This window comes from Scyliorhinus torazame, chromosome 2, assembly GCF_047496885.1.
Source record: "Scyliorhinus torazame isolate Kashiwa2021f chromosome 2, sScyTor2.1, whole genome shotgun sequence".
NCBI lineage: Eukaryota > Metazoa > Chordata > Chondrichthyes > Carcharhiniformes > Scyliorhinidae > Scyliorhinus > Scyliorhinus torazame.
Window position 1 is genome coordinate 42,269,161 of NC_092708.1, and position 25,668 is coordinate 42,294,828.

Sequence of the window (25,668 nt, forward strand, 5' to 3'; positions counted from 1 at the left end):
AATACTGGACTCATTAGCGATAGACAGCATGGTTTTGTGAAGGGGAGGTAGTGCCTCACTAACTTGATCGAGTTTTTTGAAGAGGTGAGGTGAGGTGGTAAGATGGATATAGAACTGGCTCGGTCACTGAAGGAAAAGGGTAGCAGAAGGGGGGAATTTTCTGAATGGAATGTTGTGACTAGTGGTGTTTCACAGGAATCGGTGCTGGGGCCTCTGTTGTTTGTAGTATACATAAACGATTTGAAGGAAAATATAGCCGGTCTGATTAGTAAGTTTGCACATGACACCAAGGTTGGTGGAGTGGCAGATAGTGTTGATGATAGAGGATACAGCAGGACATAGATAGGTTGGAGACTTGGGCAATGAAATGGCAAATGGAGTTTAATCCAGACAAGTGTGAGGTGATGCATTTTGGTAGGTCTAACATGGAGGGGAAATATACTGTAAATGGCAAAACTCGGGAGGAATATAGAAAGTCAGAGAGATCTGGGCGTGCATTTCCACAGATCTTTGAAAGTGGCAACACAAGTGAACACGGTAGTCAAGAAAGCCAATGGAATGCTTGCCTTCATTGGACAGGGCATCGAATATAAAAACTGACAAGTCATGCTACAGTTGAATAGACTTTGGTATGGCCGCACCTGGAATATTGCGCACAATTCTGGTCGCCACACAACCAGAATAATGTGGAGGCTTTGGAGAGGGTGCAGAGGAGATTTACCAGGATGTTGCCTGGTCTGGAAGATGTTAGCTATGCAGAGAGGCTGAATAGACTTGGACTGTTTTCATTAGAAAGACGGAGGTTGAGGGGTGACCTGAAAGAGGACTACAAGATTAGGAGGGGCATAGGTTTAAGGTCCCTGGGGCAATGTTTAGAGATGTGTGAGGCAGGTGTTTTTACGCAGAGGGTGGCGAGTGCCTGGAACACGTTGCCAGAACGATGTTCAAAAGGCATCTTGACAAACCCATGCATAGGATGGGTATGGAGGGATAAGGCAGAAGAAGTGCTGAGGGTTTTGACCAGAGTTGGTATGACCGGTACAGGCTTGGAGGGCCGAGGGGTCTGTTCCGGTGCTGTATTGTTCTTTGTATGCAAGACTGAAGAATGCAATGATTAAACAGCTATTTTCATTATTGGAAAGATCAGATGTGCTGTTACATTGTTGTAATGCAATACAAATGTGCAACACACTCTCTAATAAAGTTATAATCTTTAAGAGGGTATACTTAGCAAATATATTAAGTTTCAGTCACAACAAATGATATAATCTAAAGTTGGTAAATGTTATTCATTAAAATAACAAGCATCACAATTATATGACAAATTACAAAGCCAGTGTGCAGATTGGACAGGGCAATCCCTTAATCAATAGATTGAACCAATCGTGAACAAATAGATTCAAAAATCGCTTCTTCTCCAAAGTTACCAGACTCCTGAATGGCCCTCTTAGGGTCTGAACTGATCTTCCTACACATCTTCTCTATCGTTGTAGCACTATATACCACATACTTAACCCGCTGTCTATGTTTATGTATTCTCATGTATTTATGTATGGAGCGAGCTGCCTGGACTGTACACAGAACAATACTTTTCACTGTACCTTGGTACATGTGACAATAAATCTAAAGGCTGCATGGTGGCAGTGATTAGCAAGGTTGCTTCACAGCGCCAGGGACCCGGGTTCGATGCCCGGCTTGGGTCACTGTCTGTGCAGAGTCTTCATGTTCTCCCCGTGTCTGTGTGGGTTTCCTCCGGGTGCACTGGTTTCCTCCCTCAAGTCCCGAAAGACGTGCTCGTTAGGTGAATTGGACATTCTAAATTCTCCCTCATGGACCCGAACAGGCGCCGGAGTGTGGCAACTAGGGGATTTTCTCAGTAACTTAACTGCAGTGTTAATGTAAGCCTACTTGTGACATTAATAAAGATTATAAAAAAGTTTTTAAAAATCTAATCTAATCCACCACCTTGCTTGCTCAAAAAACAAATTCAACTAGAATCCAATTCATAGTCCCCACAAAAGGGACACACTATACCCAAGCTGACAAGAAGGCATTTACACATGCTCTCACACTTGATCCAATGCTTGATCTTTGCCAAAAGGCCACAAAGCAACATAACAAATACATTAGTAAGTAACAGCAAAAAAGGAACTTGGGTCTAACAGTGCACTTTTCTTACCTTGATTGTGGTAAACCCTTTTTATGAAGATCTGCTCGGACTCTCTCTCCTACGTGCTTGTATATTTCTACTAAACTATTTATTGCTGCATCTCGAACCTAATGAGTTAAAAACAATTGAAGTACAATTAGAAAAGTGACTATACTTACTCTCCGAGGGAGATTATCAGAATTATAGTTATGCATAATTAATTATAACCAAGTTTTCCATGTGCTTATTAATTGGGCAGCAATTTTGGGGTCATATGGTTTGACATTTACCACAATTTGTTGGCCTGAAAGTCCGACTACTCTGGAAGGTCAGATGTTGAATACATTCACGGCAATGATCAATGGATGTTTGGACTTTTGTGGAATCAATGGAATAGGGGCCAGGCAGTGTTACGATAGGGAGAGGTTAGGAAATTGGATCTGGAAATGGGATCAAAAATGTAGTTGGCAATTCAGTGGTTAACAGCCGGAGGATAAAACTGCTAGCCCCGAGTCAGAAGTATCATGAGAATTAATCCAGAGGAATCACTCAACACTCGGGTATGCTTCTACGTCAAACAGTTTATTATGCTAGCGGGAAACAGCCCGCTGGAAATACCAAGTGCCTGTCCGCTGGACATCTGAAATCATAAACATTAGTTCAAGTCTGGACACGCCTGGACAGAACCATCTTTGAGGGGCTGGGTGGAGCTTAGCGAGATAAAATAATCTTTTTTGAACAGGTGGTGGCAGAAGGATTTGGAAAGCCATCGGGAGAGGTCATGAAAAGCTTCCAGAGAGACAGGCTTTCGGAAAGGAGTCTGAAGGAACTACTTTAACAGAAATATATTTTGTAAAATTAGAGTATCATTGTTGCCTGCCTGTCTGCCTAAGTGCAGTTGAGAGCTGTACGTTAATTTCACATGCTGGGAAATGATGTGTTAGGGTTAAAAGACACAAGCAAAGGGCAGCACGGTGGTTAGTGGCTCGGTCCCGGCCCCGGGTCACTGTCCATGTGGAGTTTACACATTCTCCCAGTGTGCCCAAAGATGTGCAGGGTGGATGGATTGGCCACACTAAATTGCCACTTATTGGAAAAATTTAAATAAAATAATTTTTTTAAATTTTAAGATACATGCAAGCTGCTTTTGCTAGGTTTGAAGTTTAAAAGTTGAAATATTGCTTTTTTGTTTCAATAAACTTTCGTTTATAAAAATAACCAACCCCCATTTCTTATGGAATCACTCCTGGAACGAATCGATATTTCCACACAGTCTTAGAAAAATGTTACAAACATTCCAGTATCTTAGCCACTGCTGGGATCTGACCAGGGGTCCGTAACAATTGAGATTGATGATCAGCCATGATCTTATCAAATAGTAGAACAGGCTTGAGGGATAATTTTGCCTACTCCTGCTCCTATTGCTTATGTTCTATTGAGCTGAATTTCAAAACTGAACTTTTCAAATAGGTTCAGCTCTTTAATTAATGCATTCAATATTAGAAGAATTATTAGTATGGATTTCACTTCATATTTGCAGATATATTACATTTAATTATTGATCTTGTTCAAAAATTGCTGTTGTTAAAGTAATCAAATTTATATAATAGATGTGCAGCAGTGAATGAAGATGCAGAAGTTTTGAATAGGGCATGCTGACTAGGAAATTAAAATCAACCCATATATGTATATTAACCCAAGCTACTTGAACACAACAGTGCAACTTAAAAAGCAACACATCAGCATATAATTTCTATTGCACATTAGACATCAACTTAAATTGAACCTAGGAATTACAGCACATCATAAAAGCTAGTCTGTCAGATATAAATATATTTCTTACATAGGACTTCTGGTTTCCAACTGAAATTTTTTTCCAACCAACAAATAGAAAGTAAATATGCCAAACGGCCCTTCGCCACAATACCAAAGCAAGCTCCAAAGAGCATTGTAAATGCAGAATTATTCTACGATCCTACAGATGGCAGTGTGCTGAAACTGCAATATCACCATTAACCAAAAGATGGCTCTGTCAAAACAAGCAGTTTAAGTCACAGGAACTGAATAGGTTAATTTAACAAAAATCAGCATAGAACATAAGATACGCGAACAGAAGTAAGCCATTTGATCCATCGAGTCTGCTCCACTGTTCAATGAGATCATGACTGATCGGATATGATAATCCTTAACTCCACTTTCCCGCCTTATCACCATAACCCTCAATTCCCTTACTGATTAAAAATCTATCGCAGCATTGAACATACTCAACGGCCAAGCATCTCATTCGTCTAAACTCCAATGAGTACAGGCCCAACCTATTCAATGCATCAATCTTTCATTATCGACCGAGAAGGAATTCATGTCAAATGCCAGTGCTCGGCTATCTCGTCTGGCTCAGAGGCAACCCTTCAAAAATATATAATGCAGACATTAAGTTTTGACAACTGGCTTTTGTAATTCACAGATTTGTAACCACACATCAGAGACTGAAATCAGACGCGAACCATTCTGTTGTTAAACAATTTGACTACTTACCTGACTGTTTGGATCTCCTAATAAATTACAGATATGGGGTACAATTTTGCTTAGAGTTAAACTGTGAGCTCCATAACTGGAAAAGAAGAAAGACAAATTTTAAATTTTGCACTTGCAGAATAGTATTTCTCAGTACTAAAATGAAAAATCAAGAACTGGAGGAGCTTTCTTTTTAAACTTACGAATTTAATGTGCTAATAAGGCAAAGACAAATCCCTTCTCTGGTTCGAAAATTCTTGTGTTTAAATCCTCCTAGCATTCGTTCCCAGACATACTGCAGGAAAAGGATCATAATTTTCCATTATTAACTTGTAAAAGTGATAGCTGGATAAGCTCTTATGTTTTAGCACCCATAGAAGCTCAAAACAACCACCAATATGTTAAGAAAGTTAGTTTACTCTCCTCAGCTGCTAGGGATGGTTTGCTTCAATAAATCACTGCCCGAAGAAAACTAAGCCATTAAAATAAATGCTGTGGACAATAAAATAATTCCCCAAATTATAAATTCATCACATAAGGGCAACACGGTGGCGGTGGTTAGCACTGCTGCCTCACGGCACAGAGGTCCCAAGTTCGATCCTGGCTCTGGGTCACTGTCCGTGTGGAGTTTGCACATTCTCCCCGTGTTTGCGTGGGTTTCACCCCCACAACCGAAAGATGTGCAGGGTAGGTGAATTTACCACGCTAAATTGCCCCTTAATTGGAAAAAATGAATTGGGTACTCTAAATTTATATTTTTTAAATTCATGACATATGAAATAGATCTAATATCGACGTGCCCCATTAGCCATGGGCAGAGAATTCTTCTTTTTAAAAATGTGACAAACATGGTACCGTCCATGTATTACTGCAGGGGGAGGTTTCCTGTTCCCAAATATGCACCTGTGGAGTAGCAGCCAGTTCCATAATCTTCAGCAGGAGAATCTGATCTTGTTCTCTCACTGGATCCTTAGCATCCCCTAGCCTGTCTATTAGACTTGGTAGGACTGTGGAAAATCATAAACAAATAAATATTTTTACAGAACTGAAATAATTCAAACACATACATGTTATATATATGAAATACTGCACCACAGCACATTATATTAAGAAATATATGCACATTCAAACACTGTGAAGACAGACTTGCATCGAAACAGCATCTTTCATAACCTCAGTATGGCCCAAAGCATTTTTCGGCCAATTAAGTATGTCTAAAATGTAGTTACTGTTGTAATATAGGGAAATATGGCAACAATTTATTTTACACATCATGGCTGCACAAATCAGATAACGTCTTTATAATTATCAGTGATGTTGCACAAGGGATAATTATTGGCCAGAAGACCAGGGAGAACAGTGCCTTTAAATGGTGTCACGTGCTCTTTCAAATCCACTCGAGAGGGAAGATGTATCCAAAAGAAGCTACAAAACAACCTTGATAAACAGTCACCCATTCCATTTGTTTCACTAATCTACAAATAACTGAAATCAACCAAAAATAAAACATACCTGTACCAACGTGCGTTTTAAAGTGATCCTGAAGACGTGTAATGAGGGTGGATAAAATTTCAATACCAAACAAAGCAACCTGGAAAAACAAATCATGAAATATATTACCAAAGCTGCTAAATACAAGAAATATAAATTACAGAAACGAAAGGATATCCGCATTTAGTGACTTTAATATGGAATGTCACATGGTGTTTCAAGATAGGAATATGGAAAACAGTCACAGAAGCAGGAAGGAAGAGATTAGGAGTGGGTGACTGAAGGCTTGGTGAAAGACTAATGCATCCCAAAAATATTCAACTGTGAATTCACATTAAATGGAGGGGGATACCATTAGGAAATTAGCATGATAAAACAAAGCAATGTACTGACCCAAAAAAGGGCATTACGCGGTTATCAAGTGTTTTTTTTCTGTTATAAAATAATCGACAACCTATCACACTGGACTCTTGGCCTCGACACACTGTTTCTGTACTGTGCAGGTTGTCTCCACAATTTGAACATTCTAATAACTCGTACATTGGCAAAAGGAAGAACAGGGAAAACGTAAAAGCCGGCAAAGTCATAAAACCCAAATCAAAACTCAGCCTATGAGTACCCTACTTCACATCAACACCATCTGACATCACTAGTCCAAACATTAGACTTTCAGATAAACTCACACTGTGAACACTCAATTGTCTTTCGCTCGTTCAAATTTGTATAGCCTTTGCCCTACTTAGTAGTACAATATTCTAGGTTTAACACACCTAGCTGCTTACTTCTTGAACTGCAGAGGTAAAATGTCTTCCCACATATTGAGGCAGACTGGGAGTGGGGGAGGGAAAGAGAGAGAGAGAGAGAGAGAGAGAGGGGGGGGGTGGCAGGGGGAAAGAGAGAGCAAGGGGGGGGGGGGGTGGAGAGAGAGATTAAGCATTGTTGAAGACAGAAACAGCGCATTGGAGAAAAACAATTATTCTGACTGATCTGTGGCATATTATTATGGATCAATGTATGATTAACCTCTGGTACATCAAAGGCCAACCATTATTGGGCCATTCCAAATGTGCATATTAGAGACAAAGAAAAAATTGTTGTAATATATTGATGCACTGCACACCAATGATTGCTAACTTCAGAAATATATTGCAATTCCCAAGTATAAGCAGTTGGTGGCTGTGCAAAGTATTATGGGTAATTAGAAAAACTATTTTATCCTGAAGAATGTGCTTTACTGAGATTTAAATCATCATTAACTTTTATAATGCAGTTAACAACCATGGTTACAATCTGAAAACCATCCAAGGAAAGATACAAAATGGTCACCATATGTTAGAGGTGTTCCTGTTTCACCTACCTACTAGACACATCCAAACATCAACAACTGTCCTTATCTTGGGGTTGCGTGGCTGTTCAATGAACGTATGGTGAGAACAGCACTGCTAACACCATTACAACACTTGCGCATCACCTAGGCATCTGTCTAGGCTATGGTGCAATTTTTGGAACCCTTACAAGGTTTTATTAAACTTCTATGTCTTTCTTAAGTGTAGTATAAAGTCTTACAACACCAGGTTAAAGTCCAACAGGTTTGTTTCGATGTCACTAGCTTTCGGAGCGCTGCTCCTTCCTCAGGTGAACCATTCACCTGAGTTTCACCTGAGGAAGGAGCAGCGCTCCGAAAGCTAGTGACATTGAAACAAACCTGTTGGACTTTAACCTGGTGTTGTAAGACTTCGTACTGTGCTCACCCCAGTCCAACGCTGGCATCTCCACATCATTTCTTAAGTGTATGGGAGCTATTCAGTTCTCATTCAAAGCATTTTATTTATCAGTTTTTGGGCCTGCTCTAAATGGCATGCCAATGAGGAGCTCCTCACCTTTAACCAAAAGTCTGTGCAGACTTAAGTTAATTTGGCCCTTCAAAGGCTGCCTCACAGCTCTAGGGGGACCCGGGTTCAATTCCAGCCCCAGGTGATGGGTCTGTGATGAGTTTGCACTTTCTCCCCCTGTCTGTGGGGGTTTCCTCCCAGTGCACTTTCTCCCCCTGTCTGTGGGGGTTTCTTCCCAGTGCACTTTCTCCCCCTGTCTGTGGGGGTTTCCTCCCACAGTCTAAAGCTGTGCATTGAACTTGCCAAATTGCCCTAGTGTCCATAAAAGGTTAGGTGGGGTTGCTGAGTTACAGGGATAGCGTTGAGGCGGGGGCTTAAGAGCTTAAGGCGGGGTGCTCTTTCCAGACTCGATGGGTCGAATGGCCTCCTTCTGCATTGTAAATTCTATGAAAATCTTCATTCAATATGATCATGGCTGTTCGTGCAAATTCAGTATCCCACTTTCTCTCTATACCCCTTGATCCCTTTAGCATAAGGGCCACATCCAGCTCCCTCTTGAATATATCCAACAAACTGGCCCGAACATCTTTCTGTGGTCAAGAATTCCACAAGTTCTCAACTCTGAGAGAAGTTCTTCCTCATCTCAGCCCTGAATGACTTGCCCCTTATTCTTAGGCTTTGACCCCCCCAGTTCCAGACGTCCCCAACACCGGGAGCATTCTTACCACATCTAGCCTGTCCAGTCCCATCAGGATGTGTTGCTATGAGATCCTTTCTCAATCTTCTAAACTCCAATGAGTACCAGCCCAGGCAACCCAGTCTTTCTTCATATGTCAGTCATGCCATCCCTGGAATTAGTGCCTAGAGTGGTACAGTGGTTAGCACTATTGCTTCACAGCTTCAGGGTCCCCGGTTCGATTCCCACATGGGTCACTGTCTATGGGAAGTCTGCACGTTCTCCCCATGTCTGCATGGATTTCTTCCGGGATCTCCGGTTTCCTCCCACAAGTCCCGAAAGACAAGCTTGTTAGGTGAATTGGACATTCTGAATTCTCCCTCAGTGTGCCCGAACTGGCGCGGGAATGTGGCAACTAGGGAATTTTCACAGTAACATCATTGCAGCGTTTATCATAGAATTTACAGCGCAGAAGGAGGCCATTCGGCCCATCGAGTCTGCACCGGCTCTTGGAAAGAGCACCCTACCCAAGGCCAACACCTCCACCCTATCCCCATAACTCAGTAACCCCACCCAACACGAAGGGCAATTTTGGGCACTACGGGCAATTTATCATGGCCAATCCACCTAACCTGCACATCTTTGGACTGTGGGAGGAAACCGGAGCACCCGGAGGAAACCCACGTACACACGGGGAGGATGTGCAGACTCCGCACAGACAGTGACCCAAGCCAGAATCGAACTTGGGACCCTGGAGCTGTGAAGCAATTGTGCTATCCACAATGCTACCGTGCTGCAGATTAATGTAAGCCTACTCGTGACAATAATAAAAGATGATTATTATTTTTAAAATTTAGTCTGGTGAATCTTCGCTGGCCACCCTCAATAGCAAGAATGTCCTTCCTCAAACTAGGAGACCACAACTGCAAATAATACTCAAGGTATGGCCTCATCAAGGCCTTGTATAACTGCAGTAAGATATCCCAAGACAGCCCTACTCCTATACTTAAATCCTCTCGCTATGAAGACCAGCATGCCATTAGCTTTCCTCACTGCCTGCTGCACCTGAATGCCGACCTTCAGCGACTCTTCCACCTTGACCATTAGGAGGGGTTATTGGGTTACGGGTATAGGGTGGAAGTGAAGGCTTAAGTGAGTCGGTGCAGACTCGATGGGCCAAATGGTCCCCTTCTGCACTGTATGTACTATGTTCTATGACATCCAGATCTCGTTGCACTTCCCCTTTTCCTAAACTGCCACCATTCAGATAATAATCTGCCTTCCTGTTTTTGGCACCAAAGTGGATAACCTCACATTTACCCACATTATATTGCACTTGCCAAGTATTTGCCCACTCAGCCAGCATGTCCTTGAACGTTGCCTCCGGTCTCTCTCCACAGATGCTGTCAGCCCTGCTCAGATTGTCCAGCATTTTCTGTTTTTGTATCAGATTCCAGCATCTGCAGCAATTTAGCTTTTATCAAAAAGAGTTCCTGGTATTCTCGACATTTTTTGTTGGATCTGTCTGCCACAAAGGCCATGTCTGAGTAGCTGATGGAGGACAGCGTGTCAGGATTTTCCCTGCTATGAAGAGAGATAGTTTCCACAATGTGATTAATCTCCCTTCTTGATGGTAATTACAACTGTCACATCCCTGAAAGGATGGCGCGGAGCTGCTCTTCCTCCCAAATCTGTAGGATGAGTGCACGGAGTCTTGATGTGAGCAAAATATGACTTCCAGAGGCTAACATTCCACCGGAGGTCAAAGAAAACACTTCAAAAGACACTCTAAAGCTCTCCCTGATGCACAGCAGTTAAAATGGTGAGAACATATCCATCAAGCTGCATCACATTTTGAGTCACAAAATCTTAATGAGTAGGCAGCACAGCAGCAGAGGAGGAAAGAAAATAAAACATCCTGCACCCCGAATCCCACTGCCTCATGGAACGTCCTGCTACATGCCCATGGAACTGTGGGTCAAGAATCAGCCTGTTCAGTCACATTATGGAACTCCTGAATAGACGTCAACTTAAATTGAGCGACAATTGTCGACGATTAACATCTGCAGCATTTTCAAATTGAATCCAATGTAAGAAAAATCTCAATTTCATGATATATGCGCATATCTCAAAATAAATTCCTTGGAATACAAGCCCTAGTTTGCTTCAGGTGAAGTTTATCTATCCTGTACAGCCATTTCATCTTTCAAAATTGAAGCCAATATCACACAACTTGATGTCTCGTCCCCATACTATTCTTCCAATCAATGATTCCACCACATCATCTTTCTCCGCTCCATCAAGATCGCACCATCAGCATCCCTGAGAATCCTGGCCTTGGGGTAGTTTTTTCTCGGTTTCAGGTTTGTCCCAAGGGCCAAGAGCAGTCTCCCAAGCCCACTGTTTAACCTGGGATCGCACACAATTCTGGATTCAAGTCATACATAATATATCCATCTCATATACTGTTTGTATCAGTGATGTGAAGACTGCAGCTTTCCCTACATGCTCCCCCACCCCACCATCTTCTCATCTCTATTGAGGAACAGGCTCCCAGAGAGGATCTAGGATCAATTACCAGAGAGTTGGATTGACATCTGTTAAGAAACAGGATTGAAGGTAAGAATACAGATTTCAATTAGGTAAACGATTAACTGATTAAGACCATGGGAAGAACACAAGAAACAAAAGATTCATGAATGAAAATGCTCGGGAGGGCAGATAATATTTGATTTTCTTCTTCAGAAACAAAGGCTGAAAATTCTGAAGTGAAGACTGGGTCACCCCAAGCTTGGACCATAAAAGCACTCTTGCCAACTCTACACCTTCTTCCATCATTAACTCAATTCACACATTACCTCTGCTTGAAGACCTATATTGGCTCGTCCAATACCTTCATTTAAATTCTTGTCAGTTAGCAAATCCTTCCACGGCATGTCCCCTCATTTCTGCAGCCTCCCCAGTCATAAAACCCTCCCAGATTCTTCTAATTCTGGCCTCTCACGCCCTTATTGGCAATCATGACTTCAGTTAGTTTGGCTCTGGGAAATCTCTCTTCAAGACATCTTTCCTCCTTTAATAAGTTCCTTAAAACCTGCCTCCGACCAAGCTTTTGGTTAACTGTCCTAAAATCTCCTTCTGTGGCTTGGTGTCAAATTCTGTCCAATGGGAGTCCTGTGAAGAGTTTTGGGATTTTTTGTTGCATTTACAAGGGACTTTTAATGTATGCAGTAGAGTAGACTAAAAGAGGAAGGACAGATTTACAGATTGAGGAACGCAAGAAACTTCAGTTTGGAGTTTTAGGGGAAAATGAGCTTTTGTTACAATACAATAAAGAAGTGCTGATAAAGAAGAACCATGAGTGTTTGAACATTAGTGAGAATGTTGAATGAACTAGTGAGCGGTTTGCTTTAACCAAAATTCACATGTTATTACTAAGAGAGGAGTTAGGAGAGATTTCTTTACTTGAAGTACAAAATGCAATGCCACAGAACCAGCTGAAGAAAAGTGAATATGCGGAGGTACATACTGGATCTTTTGACTTTAAAAACCTGTTGGCTACCTTGAACCCAACAGGACTCAAAAATCCTTTTAGTAACTTCCCTCCACAGTCTTTCCACCGGCCACCAATTCTCCAGTTCACCTCTTCCCTCTCCCATTTGCCACTTGCCGCCCCTCTCACGCTCACTCCTGCCAACTCATTCACTACCATCTGACTCCCTCACTGTGAGTGAGGCAATGAGCAGGAAGTAACAAGAGCTTGGGAAAGGGAAGCGGCAAGCGGAAAGGTAGTATGTGGGTGGGAGAGGGAAGTTACAAGATGATGGTAGTGTTGTTAGAGGGAAGTAGCGAGAGTGAACTCAAGAGAAGTGGTGAGCGGAAAGGACTAAGCAGGCCAGGAAAGGTGGTGAGTGGAAGGGAGGGAAAGGCAGTGAGTGAAGGCAGTATGTTTTAAAAAAGAATGAGCTTGCACTGTAACCTTGCGATAATGACTCAGAGGGTGAGAAGGGTGTTCCTGGAGCGGAGTAGAGATAGGGGGGGACTGGCGCTGCCCAACCTCTGTTATTGAAAATATGGAAAGATGTCATTTGAAACATGGAAGTCTGGCAATATCTGGTCTGAGAGAAACATGATAGGATACAGGGCAAGACCCCACAAAGGGTTAACAGCAGCTGCCAGGGAAGGATTGTAAAATGCAGATATCCTTGGTCAAGCAGGCTTAGCAAACAAGACAAACAGGATTTTGAATGAAGCCAAAGACAAAGGCTCACACCTTCATTGAAAGTAACTATCTTAGTAAGGATCTGGAAAAGAATGGATGAGGTTCAGTTGAATTTTGTGATAATTCTAGTGTGAAAAGTTGCTAATACCAGGTAAATTAAAGAAAACTGGAGGCTATCAGTCTACGAGAAACATAATATCAAGCCAAAGTCAAAATTGAGCTGAGGACACAATTGGAAAATAAAACTATAGAAATGACAGGAATTAAAAGTAACCCCTCTTACAACCAAAGCATTTTGAACACCACAAAGGAAACAGTGTAATCAGATCAATGAGATGAAGTCATGTCAAAATGAATACTTCATTGGATTAGACTGTTTTAGATCAAAAGATACTTTTTACAATCAAAGAAAATAAGAGTTACTTTACAATATCATAAAAACTTTTGTTAGAAAGCGAATATAAACCGAGAGACCAGAGCAGGAACAACCAGAACCAGAACTCAGAGAGAGAGAGAGAGAGAGAGAGAGAGAGAGAGAGAGGGGAGAAGCGCAGACAGATTACAGTCAGCTCGGTCATGAGAAAGAGACAGGGCAGAGCAGCCGAGCTAAAATAGCTAAGTACATCTAAGGAAGACCAGATTTTAAAAAGAAGATTGATTGTCAAGTTGGGCTTGAAGCTCCCTTCAACCAACCAGAAGGATCCAGAAGCAAGAACTGTTTACTTTTCTGTAAAGACAGTGATTGCATCTTTTAAAAAGAGGAAAAAAGATATAATAATAAAATAACTTAAAAGTTTTAACCTGAAACAGTGGTTATTCCAAAGTCTACTTTACTTACTTAGCAATGCGGGACCCAGGATCAATGCTACGAAGAGGTAAGTAGATGAGATCTTCGGTGAAGGTATGGGTTATATCGGGGGATAACTTGAAAATATAGTTTGACCTGAATAGCACACACTGAAGCTTGCATCGGAGTCGGGGAGTGAGGATCCCTGATCACCATTTAGAATGTCGGCCCTTTTTGGTATAGGAGGACTTCTAAGAATAGTGGTGAGTTTTCAAAAACACGTCTGTGGGTACTACTGGGCTGCCAATGCGACGGGGGTGTGCAAGTGGATGATGGAGGTGGAGGGGGCTGCATGGAAGAGGCGTCGTGTGGGTGCGAGTCTGGGGGCGCTGGCAACGGCGCCGCTGCCTCCAAGAAGGTATACCACGAGCCCAGTGGTGGTGGCTGCCCTCACAATTTGGGGGCAGTGGAGGCAGCATGGGGGGGGGCCTCGGCATGATGGACCCCAATATGGGGGAACCACCGGTTCGCCCCAGGAAGAACAGGTGGAGGGTTTTCGGGGTGGCAATGGGCAGGGATACGAAAGTTGGGGGACCTGTTTGTGAACGGGAAGTTCGCGAGCCTGGGTGAGCTGGAAAAGAAGTACGGGCTCCCCCCGGGGAACACCTTCAGATACTTACAGGTAAGGGCGTTTGCCAGACGGCAGGTGGTGGAATTCCCGCGGCTACTGCCACACACAGTACAGGACAGGGTGCTCTCGGGTGGGGTAGGTGGGAGTGGGGAAGATCTCGGAAACTTACCAGGTGATGCAGGAGGAGGAGGAGGCCTCGGTGGTGGAGGTAAAAGGTAAGTGGGAGGAGGAGTTGGGAGAAGAGATCGAGGAAGGGACGCGGGCAGATGCCCTGGGGAGGGTGAACTCTTCTTCATCGTGCGCGAGGCTCAGCCTCATACAGTTTAAGGTGCTGCACAGGGCACACATGACCGGGACAAGGATGAGCCGGTGTTTTGGGGGTGAGGACAGGTGTTAGGTGCTCAGGGAGCCCAGCAAATCACACCCATATGTTCTGGGCATGCCCAGCGCTGGAGGAATTTTGGAAGAGCGTAGCGAGGACGGTGTCGAGGGTGGTAGGATCCAGGGTCAAAACGGGCTGGGGGCTCGCAATATTTGGGGTGGCAGAGGAGCCGGGAGTGCAGGATGCGAAAGAGGCCGGTATTCTGGCCTTTGCGTCCCTGGTAGCCCGGCGAAGGATTCTTCTTCAGTGGAAGGATGCGAGGCCCCCAAGCGTGGAATCCTGGATCAGTGCTATGGCGGGGTTCATGAAATTGAAGAGGGTGAAATTCGCCTTGAGTGGGTCGGTACAAGGGTTCTTTAGGCAGTGGCAACCGTTCTTAGACTTCCTGGCAGAACGGTAGACATTGGTCAATGGCAGCAGCAACTCGGGCGGGGGGGGGGGGGGGGGGTTTACTTTATTTTTGTTTCTGTTATTCACACTGGAGGATCCAGGAGGGTGTATATACCAGTTGTGTTAAGCCGGGGTGTTAATGTTAATTTACTATTTATGTACAGGGGGGAAGGGGGGGGGGGGGTTGCTTTTCTAGATTGTGTTTTGTACTTAACCCTGTTGGGTTCCTTTTTCATTTTGTTATTGATATTTTATGAAAACCTTAATAAAAAATTTTTTATTTTAAACCTTGCGATAATGAAAATGAAGGCAGTGCTATTTGGAGAACTTCACTAATTTACTAACCACGTTAACACAAAAGTGAGCAATTAAAACGCATTTTAAACAGAGGATGCCCGCAGTGCCTTTCCCACACATAGCAAGACACCCCAGGGGGTGCACATGGCTCAGTGTCAGACAAGGGAGAGGGATGGAGTCGGTAACTGGAGATAGGATTTGGTTGCAGGGACCACAAACTTCCAATTTTATTTGGTAGGAAATCTATATTCATCCTGCACTGGATGTCAGAGCAATCTGACAATTTAAAGTGATGGGGTCGAGAGAGATGGTGGCGAGTTGGGTAGAAAATGGCACTTTTTCCAGATGATACTGCAAACGGGCAATATCTAGACGAGGAACAGAAAGGCGGGGGGGGGGGGGGGGTCAAGGACAAATCTTTGGTCCTTGGCAACAGCAGAGGTAATGGGTGTGGAGTAGGAACAGAAGTAGTCGCAGGCAATTCCCTGGCCAAGCATGGTAACCAGGCAAATGCAGTCGCACCCAACTGGGCGGCAATAAAGACATGTTGGAGGAAGATGGTGAATTGTTTCAACGGCTGCAGTCAGGTCGAGAAGGATGAAGAGAGAGATATTTGCTAGTGTCAAAGGATGTCATGTGTGTCTTTTTGAGGAACCAAATCGGCATTGTAGCAGTTGCTAGTTGTTTTAAAAGGTTGATTCGCAGAAACTACCCATCAGTGATGGTTAATTGTCGATCAACTGGAATGGAATTGTGGCGCAGTAACATTAGTGGATTAGTAATCCAGAAGCCCTGACTAATCATCTGGGAACAATAATTCAAATCATCCTGGCAGTTGTTGGAATTGAAAGTTAGTTAATGAGTCTGGAATTAAAAACAAAACTGCTGCAGGAAAGTCAAAAAAGAATAGAACCAAACAAAGAGGGCGCGATATACCGGTCATGTCCCACCGGAAACAGGACGGGACACAGCCAGTAGTTCTCGCGTGAAGTCTCTTCCGGGATTTCCGGCGGTCATTACATCCCGTGAGATCTATTTAGATCGGCAGAATCCAGACTTGCATAGTTAAGTGAGCTTATCTGCTCACTTAACTGTGCCTACACCAGATCTAACCGGTCTTGCCAAGGAGACCCCAGCCATGCCACCGGGTGAGGGAGGGGGAGGGGGGGGCCTCAAGGACACCAACAGGTGGAGCTCCTCAGTGCAGGAAATGCGACTCAGTATGGCCTCAAAGGGCCATTTGATTCATTCTCACCGCTACAGAGCCAGGAATGACCCTGCTAATGCTGCCCAGAAAGAGATTTTCGTTGGATCATGCCCACAGTCTTGCATTAACACAGATACCAGACAAGGCAAAAGCACCCTCTGCCTCTGCCCAGTTTACTGTCCAAAGTCCTCCTTACAAAATTCAAGGATCTGTTTCAAAATTGGGAGAGGAGTCCCATAAACGAATTAAGCAACAGCCTGACATGCGATCACACTTTACAGCCAATGTCCAAAACAACTTGATCACTATCCCTGTACAGCCTGTCCCAACAGGGCAGACCCACCAGAAGTAGCCAATGAGTATCTGAGACACAGGCCAGAAGGAACATAGTATCCAAGATGATGGTACAGACCTTCCAATTAATTTTGTTCTTTTCCAAGGGGCAATTTAGCATGGCCAATCCACCCGCCTTGCACATTTGGGTGTGGGGGTGAGACCCACGCAGACACAGGGAGAATGTACAAACTCCACACGGACAGTGACCCGGGGTTTGGATCAAACCCGGATCCTCAGCTCCATGAGACGTTATAGATGCCGTTGAATACAATTTTAACTGAATTTTTGGAAGAGGTGACTGAAGTAGTGGACAAAGAATGTATAGATTATATAGAACATATAGAATGTCTATAAATGTCATTTATATAGGTTTCCAAACAGCATTGGATTGAAAAATAAATACCGCTAAAAGAGGCTGTTAACTGAAGTTAAAACTCATAGAATTATAGGCAAATTACCAACAGGAGATTTTCAGAGTGGCAAGAGACAAGAACAGAGATAATGGCCAGGTACTCCAAGCAGCAGAATGTGACAGGTGGCATCCTACAAGGTTCCATGTTGAGGCCTCAACTATTCACCGTACTTTTTCACGGCTTTGATGATGGGTTAGAAAGCCAAAGATAAGTGACACTGTAAACAGTGTAGATGAAAGCATAAAATTGAGTAGCCAACATGGCAAATGGATTTAAATATAGACAAAGGAGAAGTCATCCACCTTGGACCAATAAAGGATAGAACGGGGTACTATCCCAGGGTACACGGGAGGACCAAAAGACTTGTGGGTCTTTGTACATAGATTACTAAAATGGCATGAGAGGTTACAGAAAATAATCAAAGACCAAGGACACTCTAGCCTTTTGATAATCATCTTTATTATTATTACAAGTAGGCTTACATTAACACTGCAATCCCCTAGTCCCCACACTATACCGAGAGGACAAGAATTTAAAAGTTATAGGTCAGGCTACAGTTATACAAGCCCCAGGTAGATGGCGATGGAAGTATTGCAAGCAGTTCTGTGCACCATAAATTAGGAAAGATGCACCGGACAGAGAACAACATAGATTTGGAGAATGGTACCCTGCACTTCAAGGATTAAATTACAAGGAGAGATGACACAACTTGGATTGAATTCCTTGAAATTTTAATGATTAAGGAGTGATTTAATTGAAGTTTTCAGGATAGCAAGGAGAACAGATAGAGTAGATAGGGACAAACTATTTTCACCCTTTAGGGAATTTAAGACGAGGGAACATGAGCCTAAACATCAAGCCAGATATTTCAACAGTGAAATCAGGAAACCCTTTCATTTCCAACGGGTGATAGTATTTTGGAAAATCTTCTGGAAACGACAACCGAACATAGATTAATAGTTAATTTTAAATTAGAGATGGATATATTTTTGTTAACCAAAAAGGTATTAAGAGATAAGGGGTAAAGGAAGTTGGGCTGCATATCAGCTTGAGAGGCGAAATGTCTTATTCCAGTTATAAGATACAGAGTTATAGGGGAGCAAGTGTGATATCAAGATTATGGTCGTGATTCAACGACTGCATTGCACCTGGTGGAGATCCGGGCGTGCCAGTGAATCTTAGTTGAGCCCCAATGCTGATCACAAGTCACCCAACACGCTGGGCGAAACCCAGATCTGTATATTTAAATGAGCCATTAGATTTTTTAAATACCCGGACACCACTTTCGCCCAGCTCCAGGGAGTCAACGGCCAAGCCAGTGAGATCTTGCCAGGGCCTTTAGCGACTGGTTTCCATTAACGTGGACCAGGTGTGATAGCACCTTTATTTTTTGGAGGGGCGGGGGTCTCGCAGGGCATTAGATACCCCCAGATGATCAGGAACAGGCCAGGGCAGTACCCATAGCACTCCCAGGGTGCCAGGCTTTCAGTGCCAACGTGCCCTTGTGCCAGATTAGTACTGCCAGGAGTCAAGCTGAGAGAGGGGGGGGGGGGGGGGGCACAAGTGTGACCACGGCAGGGAAAAAACAACTCAGGTCAAAAAACCCAGCAAAGTGCCAGTGCATCTCGACGCTACAGCTGCCAAGAAACACCCTGCCAAACCCACCCAAAAGTGGATTTTTTTTGTCTGCTGAAGGTTAAAAACTGGGCTGAATAGTTTCATTCTGAGTGGTAAACATTTCTATCCTTCATCCTCAGGTCCTCTACTAACATCCATCTCATGGTAGCACAATGGTTAGCATGTTGCTTCACAGCACCAGGGACCCAGGTTTGATTCCTGGCTTGGGTCACTGTCTGTGCGGAGTCTGCACATTCTCCCAGTGTCTGTCTGTTTCCTCCGGAGGAAACAGACAGACACCCGGGTGCTCCAAAGTGCGGGTTAGGTGGATTGGTCGCTAAATTACCCCGTAGAGTCCAAAAGTTGGATGGGGGTTGCCGGGTTGTGGGGGTGGGGTGCTCTTTCAGGGGCCAGTGTAGACTTGATGGGCCAAATGGCCTCCTTCTGCACTGTAAAGTCTATGATTCCATGATCTCATTCTTTGCTCATTGATCCAATAAGGGGTACAGTGTTCCATGGGCCTGCTTTCCTGTCTCAGTGTTCCATGGGCTTGCTGTCTGGTCTCCACCAGTCTTCATTTTCTTTAGACATAACTCAATAATATTTTACGTACCAGACAGGAGAAGCCACCAGCTAGCTTAAACTGGCTTTCAGAAGCTTGAATCCTTTATTGTTCAGACAAATAGGGCTCTCTTAGTGCTGCTTTGAGTGCACAATGTCGAGCAGTATGACACTACCTTCTTTTGCCTTTCCTTAAACGTAGAGTATTATGGGCAGCATGTGTTGCAGTGGTTAGCACTGGGACTGCTGCACTGAGGACCCAGGTTCAAACCCTGTCACTGGGTCACTGTCTGGGAGACGTTTGTACATTCTCCCCATGTCTGGGGCTGGGAGGAAGCAGTCAGTACAGGGATCCCCTGTGGTTGTTCCCCTTAGTAACAAGTATACCGCTTTGGATACTGTTGTAGGGGGGGGGGGGGGAAAGAGAGAGACTTACCAGGGGTAAGCCATGGGGTACAGGTCTCTGGCACAGAGTCTGTCCCTATTGCTCAGAAGGGAAGGGGGGAGAGGAGTAGAGCATTAGTCATTGGAGACTCCATAGTTAGGGGGATAGATAGGAGATTCTGTGGGAACAAGAGACACTCGCGGTTGGTGTGTTGCCTCCCAGGTGCCAGGGTGCGCGATGTCTCGGATCGTGTTTTCGGGATCCTTAAGGGGGAGGGGGAGCAGCCCCAAGTCGTGGTCCACATAGGTACCAACGACATAGGTAGGAAAAGGGATAGGGATGTAAAGCAGGAATTCAGGGAGCAAGGGTGGAATCTTAGGTCTAGGACAAACAGAGTTATTATCTCTGGGTTGTTACCCATGCCAGCGACATGAGGAATAGGGAGAGAGAGGAGTTGAACACATGGCGACAGGGATGGCAGGAAGGAGGGTTTCAGATTTCTGGATAATTGGGGCTCATTCTGGGGTCGGTGGAACCTCTACAAACGGGATGGTCTACACCTGGACCAGAGGGGGGGGGGGGGGCAGCAGGGGCTTTGGAACCTGAATTGTCGCTCCGGTATACAGGAGGTTGAGAGTAGTGAGGTCATGAGTAAGGTTTCAAAGTTGCAGGAGTGTACCGGCAGGCAGGAAGGTGGTTTAAGGTGTGTCTTCTTCAATGCCAGGAGCATCCGGAATAATGTGGGTGAACTTGCGGCATGGGTTGGTACCTGGGACTTCGATGTTGTGGCCATTTCGGAGACATGGATAGAGCAGGGACAGGAATGGTTGTTGCAGGTGCCGGGGTTTAAATATTTCAGTAAGCTCAGGGAAGGTGGTAAAAGAGGGGGAGGGGTGGCATTGTTAGTCAAGGACAGCATTACGGTGGTAGAAAGGACGTTTGATGAGGACTCGTCTACTGAGGTAGTATGGGATGAGGTTAGAAACAGGAAAGGAGAGGTCACCCTGTTAGGGGTTTTCTATAGGCCTCCAAAAAGTTCCAAGAGATGTATAGAAAAGGATTGCAAAGATGATTCTGGATAGGAGCGAAAGCAACAGGGTAGTTATTATGGGGGACTTCAACTTTCCAAATATTGACTGGAAACGCTATAGTTAGAGTACTTTAGATGGGTCCATTTTTGTCCAATGTGTGCAGGAGGATTTCCTGACACATTATGTAGATAGGCCAACGAGAGGCGAGGCCATATTGGAATTGGTACTGGGTAATGAACCACTGGACAGGTGTTAGATTTGGAGGTAGGTGAGCACTTTGGTGATAGTGACCACAATTCGATTACGTTTACTTTAGTGATGGAAAGGGATAGGTATATACCGCAGGGCAAGAGTTATATCTGGGGGGAAAGGCAAATATGATGCGATGAGGCATGACTTAGGATGCATCAGATGGAGAGGAAAACTGCAGGGGATGGGCACAATGGAAATGTGGAGCTTGTTCAAGGAACAGCTACTGCGTGTCCGTGATCAGTATGTACCTGTCAGGCAGGGAGGAAGTGGTCGAGCAAGGGAACCGTGGTTTACTAAAGCAGTCGAAACACTTGTCAAGAGGAAGAAGGCGGCAAAGATGAGACATGAAGGTTCAGTTAGGGCGCTCAAGAGTTACAAGTTAGCTAGGAAGGACCTAAAGAGAGAGCTAAGAAGAGCCAGGAGGGGACATGAGAAGTCTTTGGCAGGTAGGATCAAGGATAACCCTAAAGCTTTCTATAGATATGTCAGGAATAAACGAATGACTAGGGTAAGAGTAGGGCCAGTCAAGGACAGTAGTGGGAAGTTGTGCTTGGAGTCCGAGGAGATAGGAGAGGTGCTAAATGAATATTTTTCATCAGTATTCACACAGGAAAAAGACAATGTTGTCGAGGAGAATACGGAGATTCAGGCTACTGGACTAGAAGGGCTTGAGGTTCATAAGGAGGAGGTGTTAGCAATTCTGGAAAGTGTAACAATAGATAGGTCCCCTGGGCCGGATGGGATTTATCCTAGGATTCTCTGGGATGCTAGGCAGGAGATTGCTGAGCCTTTGGCTTTGATATTTAAGTCATCTTTGTCTACAGGAATAGTGCCAGAAGACTGGAGGATAGCAAATGTTGTCCCCTTGTTCAAGAAGGGGAGTAGAGACAACCCAGGTAACTATAGACCAGTGAGCCTTACTTCTGTTGTGGGCAAAGTCTTGGAAAGGTTTATAAGAGATAGGATGTATAATCAGCTGGAAAGGAATCATTTGATTAGAGATAGTCAACACGGTTTTGTGAAGGGTAGGTCGTGCCTCACAAACCTCATTGAGTTCTTTGAGAAGGTGACCAAACAGGTGAATGAGGGTAAAGCAGTTGATGTGGTGTATATGTATTTCAGTAAAGCGTTTGATAAGGTTCCGCATGGTAGGCTACAGCAGAAAATATGGAGGCATGGGATTCAGGGTGATTTAGCAGTTTGGATCAGAAATTGGCTAGCTGGAAGAAGACAAAGGGTGGTGGTTGATGGGAAATGTTCAGACTGGAGTCCAGTTACTAGTGGTGTACCCACAAGGATCTGTTTTGGGGACACTGCTGTTTGTCATTTTTATAAATGACCTGGAGGAGGGCGTAGAAGGATGGGTGAGTAAATTTGCAGATGATACTAAAGTCGGTGGAGTTGTGGACAGTGCGGAAGGATATTACGAGTTACAGAGGGACATAGATAAGCTGCAGCGCTGGGCTGAGAGGTGGCAAATGGAGTTTAATGCAGAAAAGTGTGAGGTGATTCATTTTGGAAGGAATAACAGGAAGACAGAGTACTGGGCTAATGGTAAGATTCTTGGCAGTGTGGATGAGCAGAGAGATCTCGGTGTCCATGTACATAGATCCCTGAAAGTTGCCACCCAGGTTGAGAGGGTTGTTAAAAAGGCGTACGGTGTGTTAGCTTTTATTGGTAGAGGGATTGAGTTTCGGAGCCATGAGGTCATGTTGCAGCTGCACAAAACTCTGGTGCGGCCGCATTTGGAGTATTGCGTGCAATTCTGGTCGTCGCATTATAGGAAGGATGTGGAAGCATTGGAAAGGGTGCAGAGGAGATTTACCAGAATGTTGCCTGGTATGGAGGGAAGATCTTATGAGGAAAGGCTGAGGGACTTGAGGCTGTTTTCGTTAGAGGGAAGAAGGTTAAGAGGTGACTTACAAGATGATCAGAGGATTGGATAGGGTGGACAGTGAGAGCCTTTTTCCTCGGATGGTGATGTTTAGCACGAGGGGACATAGCTTTAAATTGAGGGGAGATAGATCTAAGACAGATGTCAGAGGTAGGTTCTTTACTCAGAGAGTAGTTAGGGTGTGGAATGCCCTGCCTGCAACAGTAGTGGACTCGCCAACACGAAGGGCATTCAAATGGTCATTGGATAGACATATGGACGATAAGGGAATAGTGTAATGGGCTTTAGAGTGGTTTCACAGGTCGGCGCAACATCGAGGGCCGAAGGGCCTGTACTGCGCTGTAATGTTCTATGTGGGTTTCACCCCACAACCCAAAGATGTGCAGGTTAGGTGGATTGGCATGTTAATTTGCCTCTCAATTGGAAAAAAAAATAATAATTGGGTACTCTTAAAAAAAATTTTTTTTTAATGTCAAGTATTGGTCACCTTGTGAGACTTCCGGGTGCGGCTATGCAGAGCTAGGTCGCACATTCGGCAGCTCCTGCTTGGAACGGACTTTTGGGCTCTTTTACAGGGCCCCCACGGCATTTGTTTGACATTTCCCGGTGTGGGAAGAAGGCGGCAATATTCCCCCGACAGTGTCCCCCAGGAAGGGTATGTCTCTTGGTTGCCAGACACACGCAGAAACAGTGAAAGATTTGGCTGCAACTACAGGATAAACAGGGCCTCTTCCAGCATGCAGGCGGGGGAAGGGCAAGCTTAAAGCTGCAAGCTGACCTGAGGGCCTGTATCAAAGGTGAATTCTAGCAGCAGAGGGAACAACTGTGAAAAGACCTCATCAAGGCCACTGAAGGGACTTCCGGTTGCGGTGATGCCTAGCTAGCCGCACGCTTCGGCGGCTCCAGCTCCGACGGACCTTCGGGCTCTTTTAAGAGCCCCAACGGGGAATTTTTCGACGACGCAACCCGGTGTGGGGCGTGTGAGAAGGGAGTCCCCCCCCAAACGAAGGAGGAAAAAACCGGCGGCGGCGGCTGCAGCGCGAGGAATCGTCGACCAAAGGGTCAGAAAGAGAGAAGTACAAGATGGCGGCGGAGAAAGCGCAGGCGACATGGGGGCCTGAGCATGAAATTGTGAGACGGTGCGTGGAGCTGCTGAAGAGGGAGGTGCTGACCCCGTTGCTACAGGCAATTGAGGGGCTCAAGGAGACATTAAAGACCCAGGAGACAGAGCTCCGTGTGGTGGAGCAGAAGGTGACAGATATTGAGGACGAGATCCTGGGCCTGGCGGTTAAGACACAGACGCACGAGGCACTTCATAAAAAGTGTACTGAAAGGATCGAAGCCCTAGAAAATGGAGCGCGAAGGAAGAACCTTCGGATACTGGGTCTCCCTGAGGGTGTGGAAGGAGTGGACTGTGGAGCGTACGCAAGTACGATGCTGAGCTCACTGATGGGTGCTGAGGCCCCTACGGGCCCCTTGGAGGTGGAGTGGGCAAATCGGATTCCGGCGAGAAGACCAAAAGCGGGGGAACCACCCAGGGCGATAATCGTGCGATTTTACCGCCTTAAGGATAGAGAAGAGGTCCTGAGATGGGCTAAAAAGGTGCGGAGTAGCAGATGGGAGAATGCAGTGGTACGGGTATACCAGGATTGGAGTGCGGAGGTGGCGAGAAGGAGGGCGAGCTTCAACCGAGCCAAAGAGGTGTTGCATAAAAGGAAGGTGAAGTTCGGGATGCTGCAGCCGGCAAGACTATGGGTCACGTATCAGGAGAGACACCATTATTTCGAGACGGCGGAGGAAGCATGGACCTTCATCAAAGAAGAGAAATTGGATCGGAACTGAGGGACTGATGCTGCAGGAAATGTTATTGTTAATGTTACGGTGGAAGTTAATTGAGAAGTAAACAGGGAAGGGGGGAGACATTGGGGAAATGTGGGCGCCGGTGAGGGGGGAAAGACGGGACATAGTTGGAGAATGGGGAAGGGGAGGGGGAGGGGAAAGGGAGCTGCGCCATAAGAGGCGGGTCAGGTAAAGGGATGTTCCCGCACCAGAAAGAATAAGGCGGGAAGACAGGCGCAAGGCGGATGGGAGTTCCCCACATGGGGGGGGTCGAGGAGTGAGCAGGAGTAGCCGGGGTCAGTTGAAGTTAGCTGACTTACGGAAGTAATATGGGGGGAGCAATCAAGCTAGAAAGAGATCTAGCGGGGAGGGGAGGAGGGAGGGAGAAGGGGGGGGGGGACAACTGGGTTGCTGCTGCGGAAATCCAAAAGGAAATGGCTAAAGAGTGGGTGGGCGGGGATGGTGTGCGACGCTGGGGGAGCGAGCGGGAGCGCGGAGGCGGGATATGGGACTGGCCTAGAGAAGGTAATGGCTAGTCGACACGGGAGGGGGGCAGGTAGCCCCCTAGTGAGGCTGATCACGTGGAACGTGAGAGGCCTGAACGGACCGATAAAAAGGGCCCGAGTGCTCGCGCATTTGAAAGGACTAAGGGCAGACGTGGTTATGCTCCAAGAGACGCACCTAAAGGTGGCGGACCAAGTTAGGCTAAGGAAAGGATGGGTGGGACAGGTGTTCCACTCAGGACTGGACGCAAAGAATAGA

At 45.2% G+C, this 25,668-nt stretch overlaps 1 protein-coding gene and 1 non-coding gene across 42 annotated transcripts in view; one reads left to right on the plus strand and one right to left on the minus strand.

The window, feature by feature from the left end:
• clasp1a (cytoplasmic linker associated protein 1a) overlaps positions 1-25,668 on the minus strand; it is a 414,750-nt gene that overhangs the window by 308,270 nt on the left and 80,812 nt on the right. For all 41 annotated transcript variants that reach the window (XM_072470321.1, XM_072470304.1, XM_072470277.1 and 38 more), the window contains exons 3-7: positions 6,176-6,254; positions 5,567-5,670; positions 4,867-4,958; positions 4,685-4,760; positions 2,180-2,277 (exon numbers count right to left, since the gene is read on the minus strand). In XM_072470321.1, the coding sequence (XP_072326422.1) occupies positions 2,180-2,277; positions 4,685-4,760; positions 4,867-4,958; positions 5,567-5,670; positions 6,176-6,254 (449 nt within the window). The remainder of the gene's footprint in view (positions 1-2,179; positions 2,278-4,684; positions 4,761-4,866; positions 4,959-5,566; positions 5,671-6,175; positions 6,255-25,668) is intronic.
• LOC140408137 (U4atac minor spliceosomal RNA) lies at positions 7,538-7,664 on the plus strand. Its single transcript, XR_011940054.1, has one exon. It is a non-coding gene; the product is annotated as a U4atac minor spliceosomal RNA (small nuclear RNA).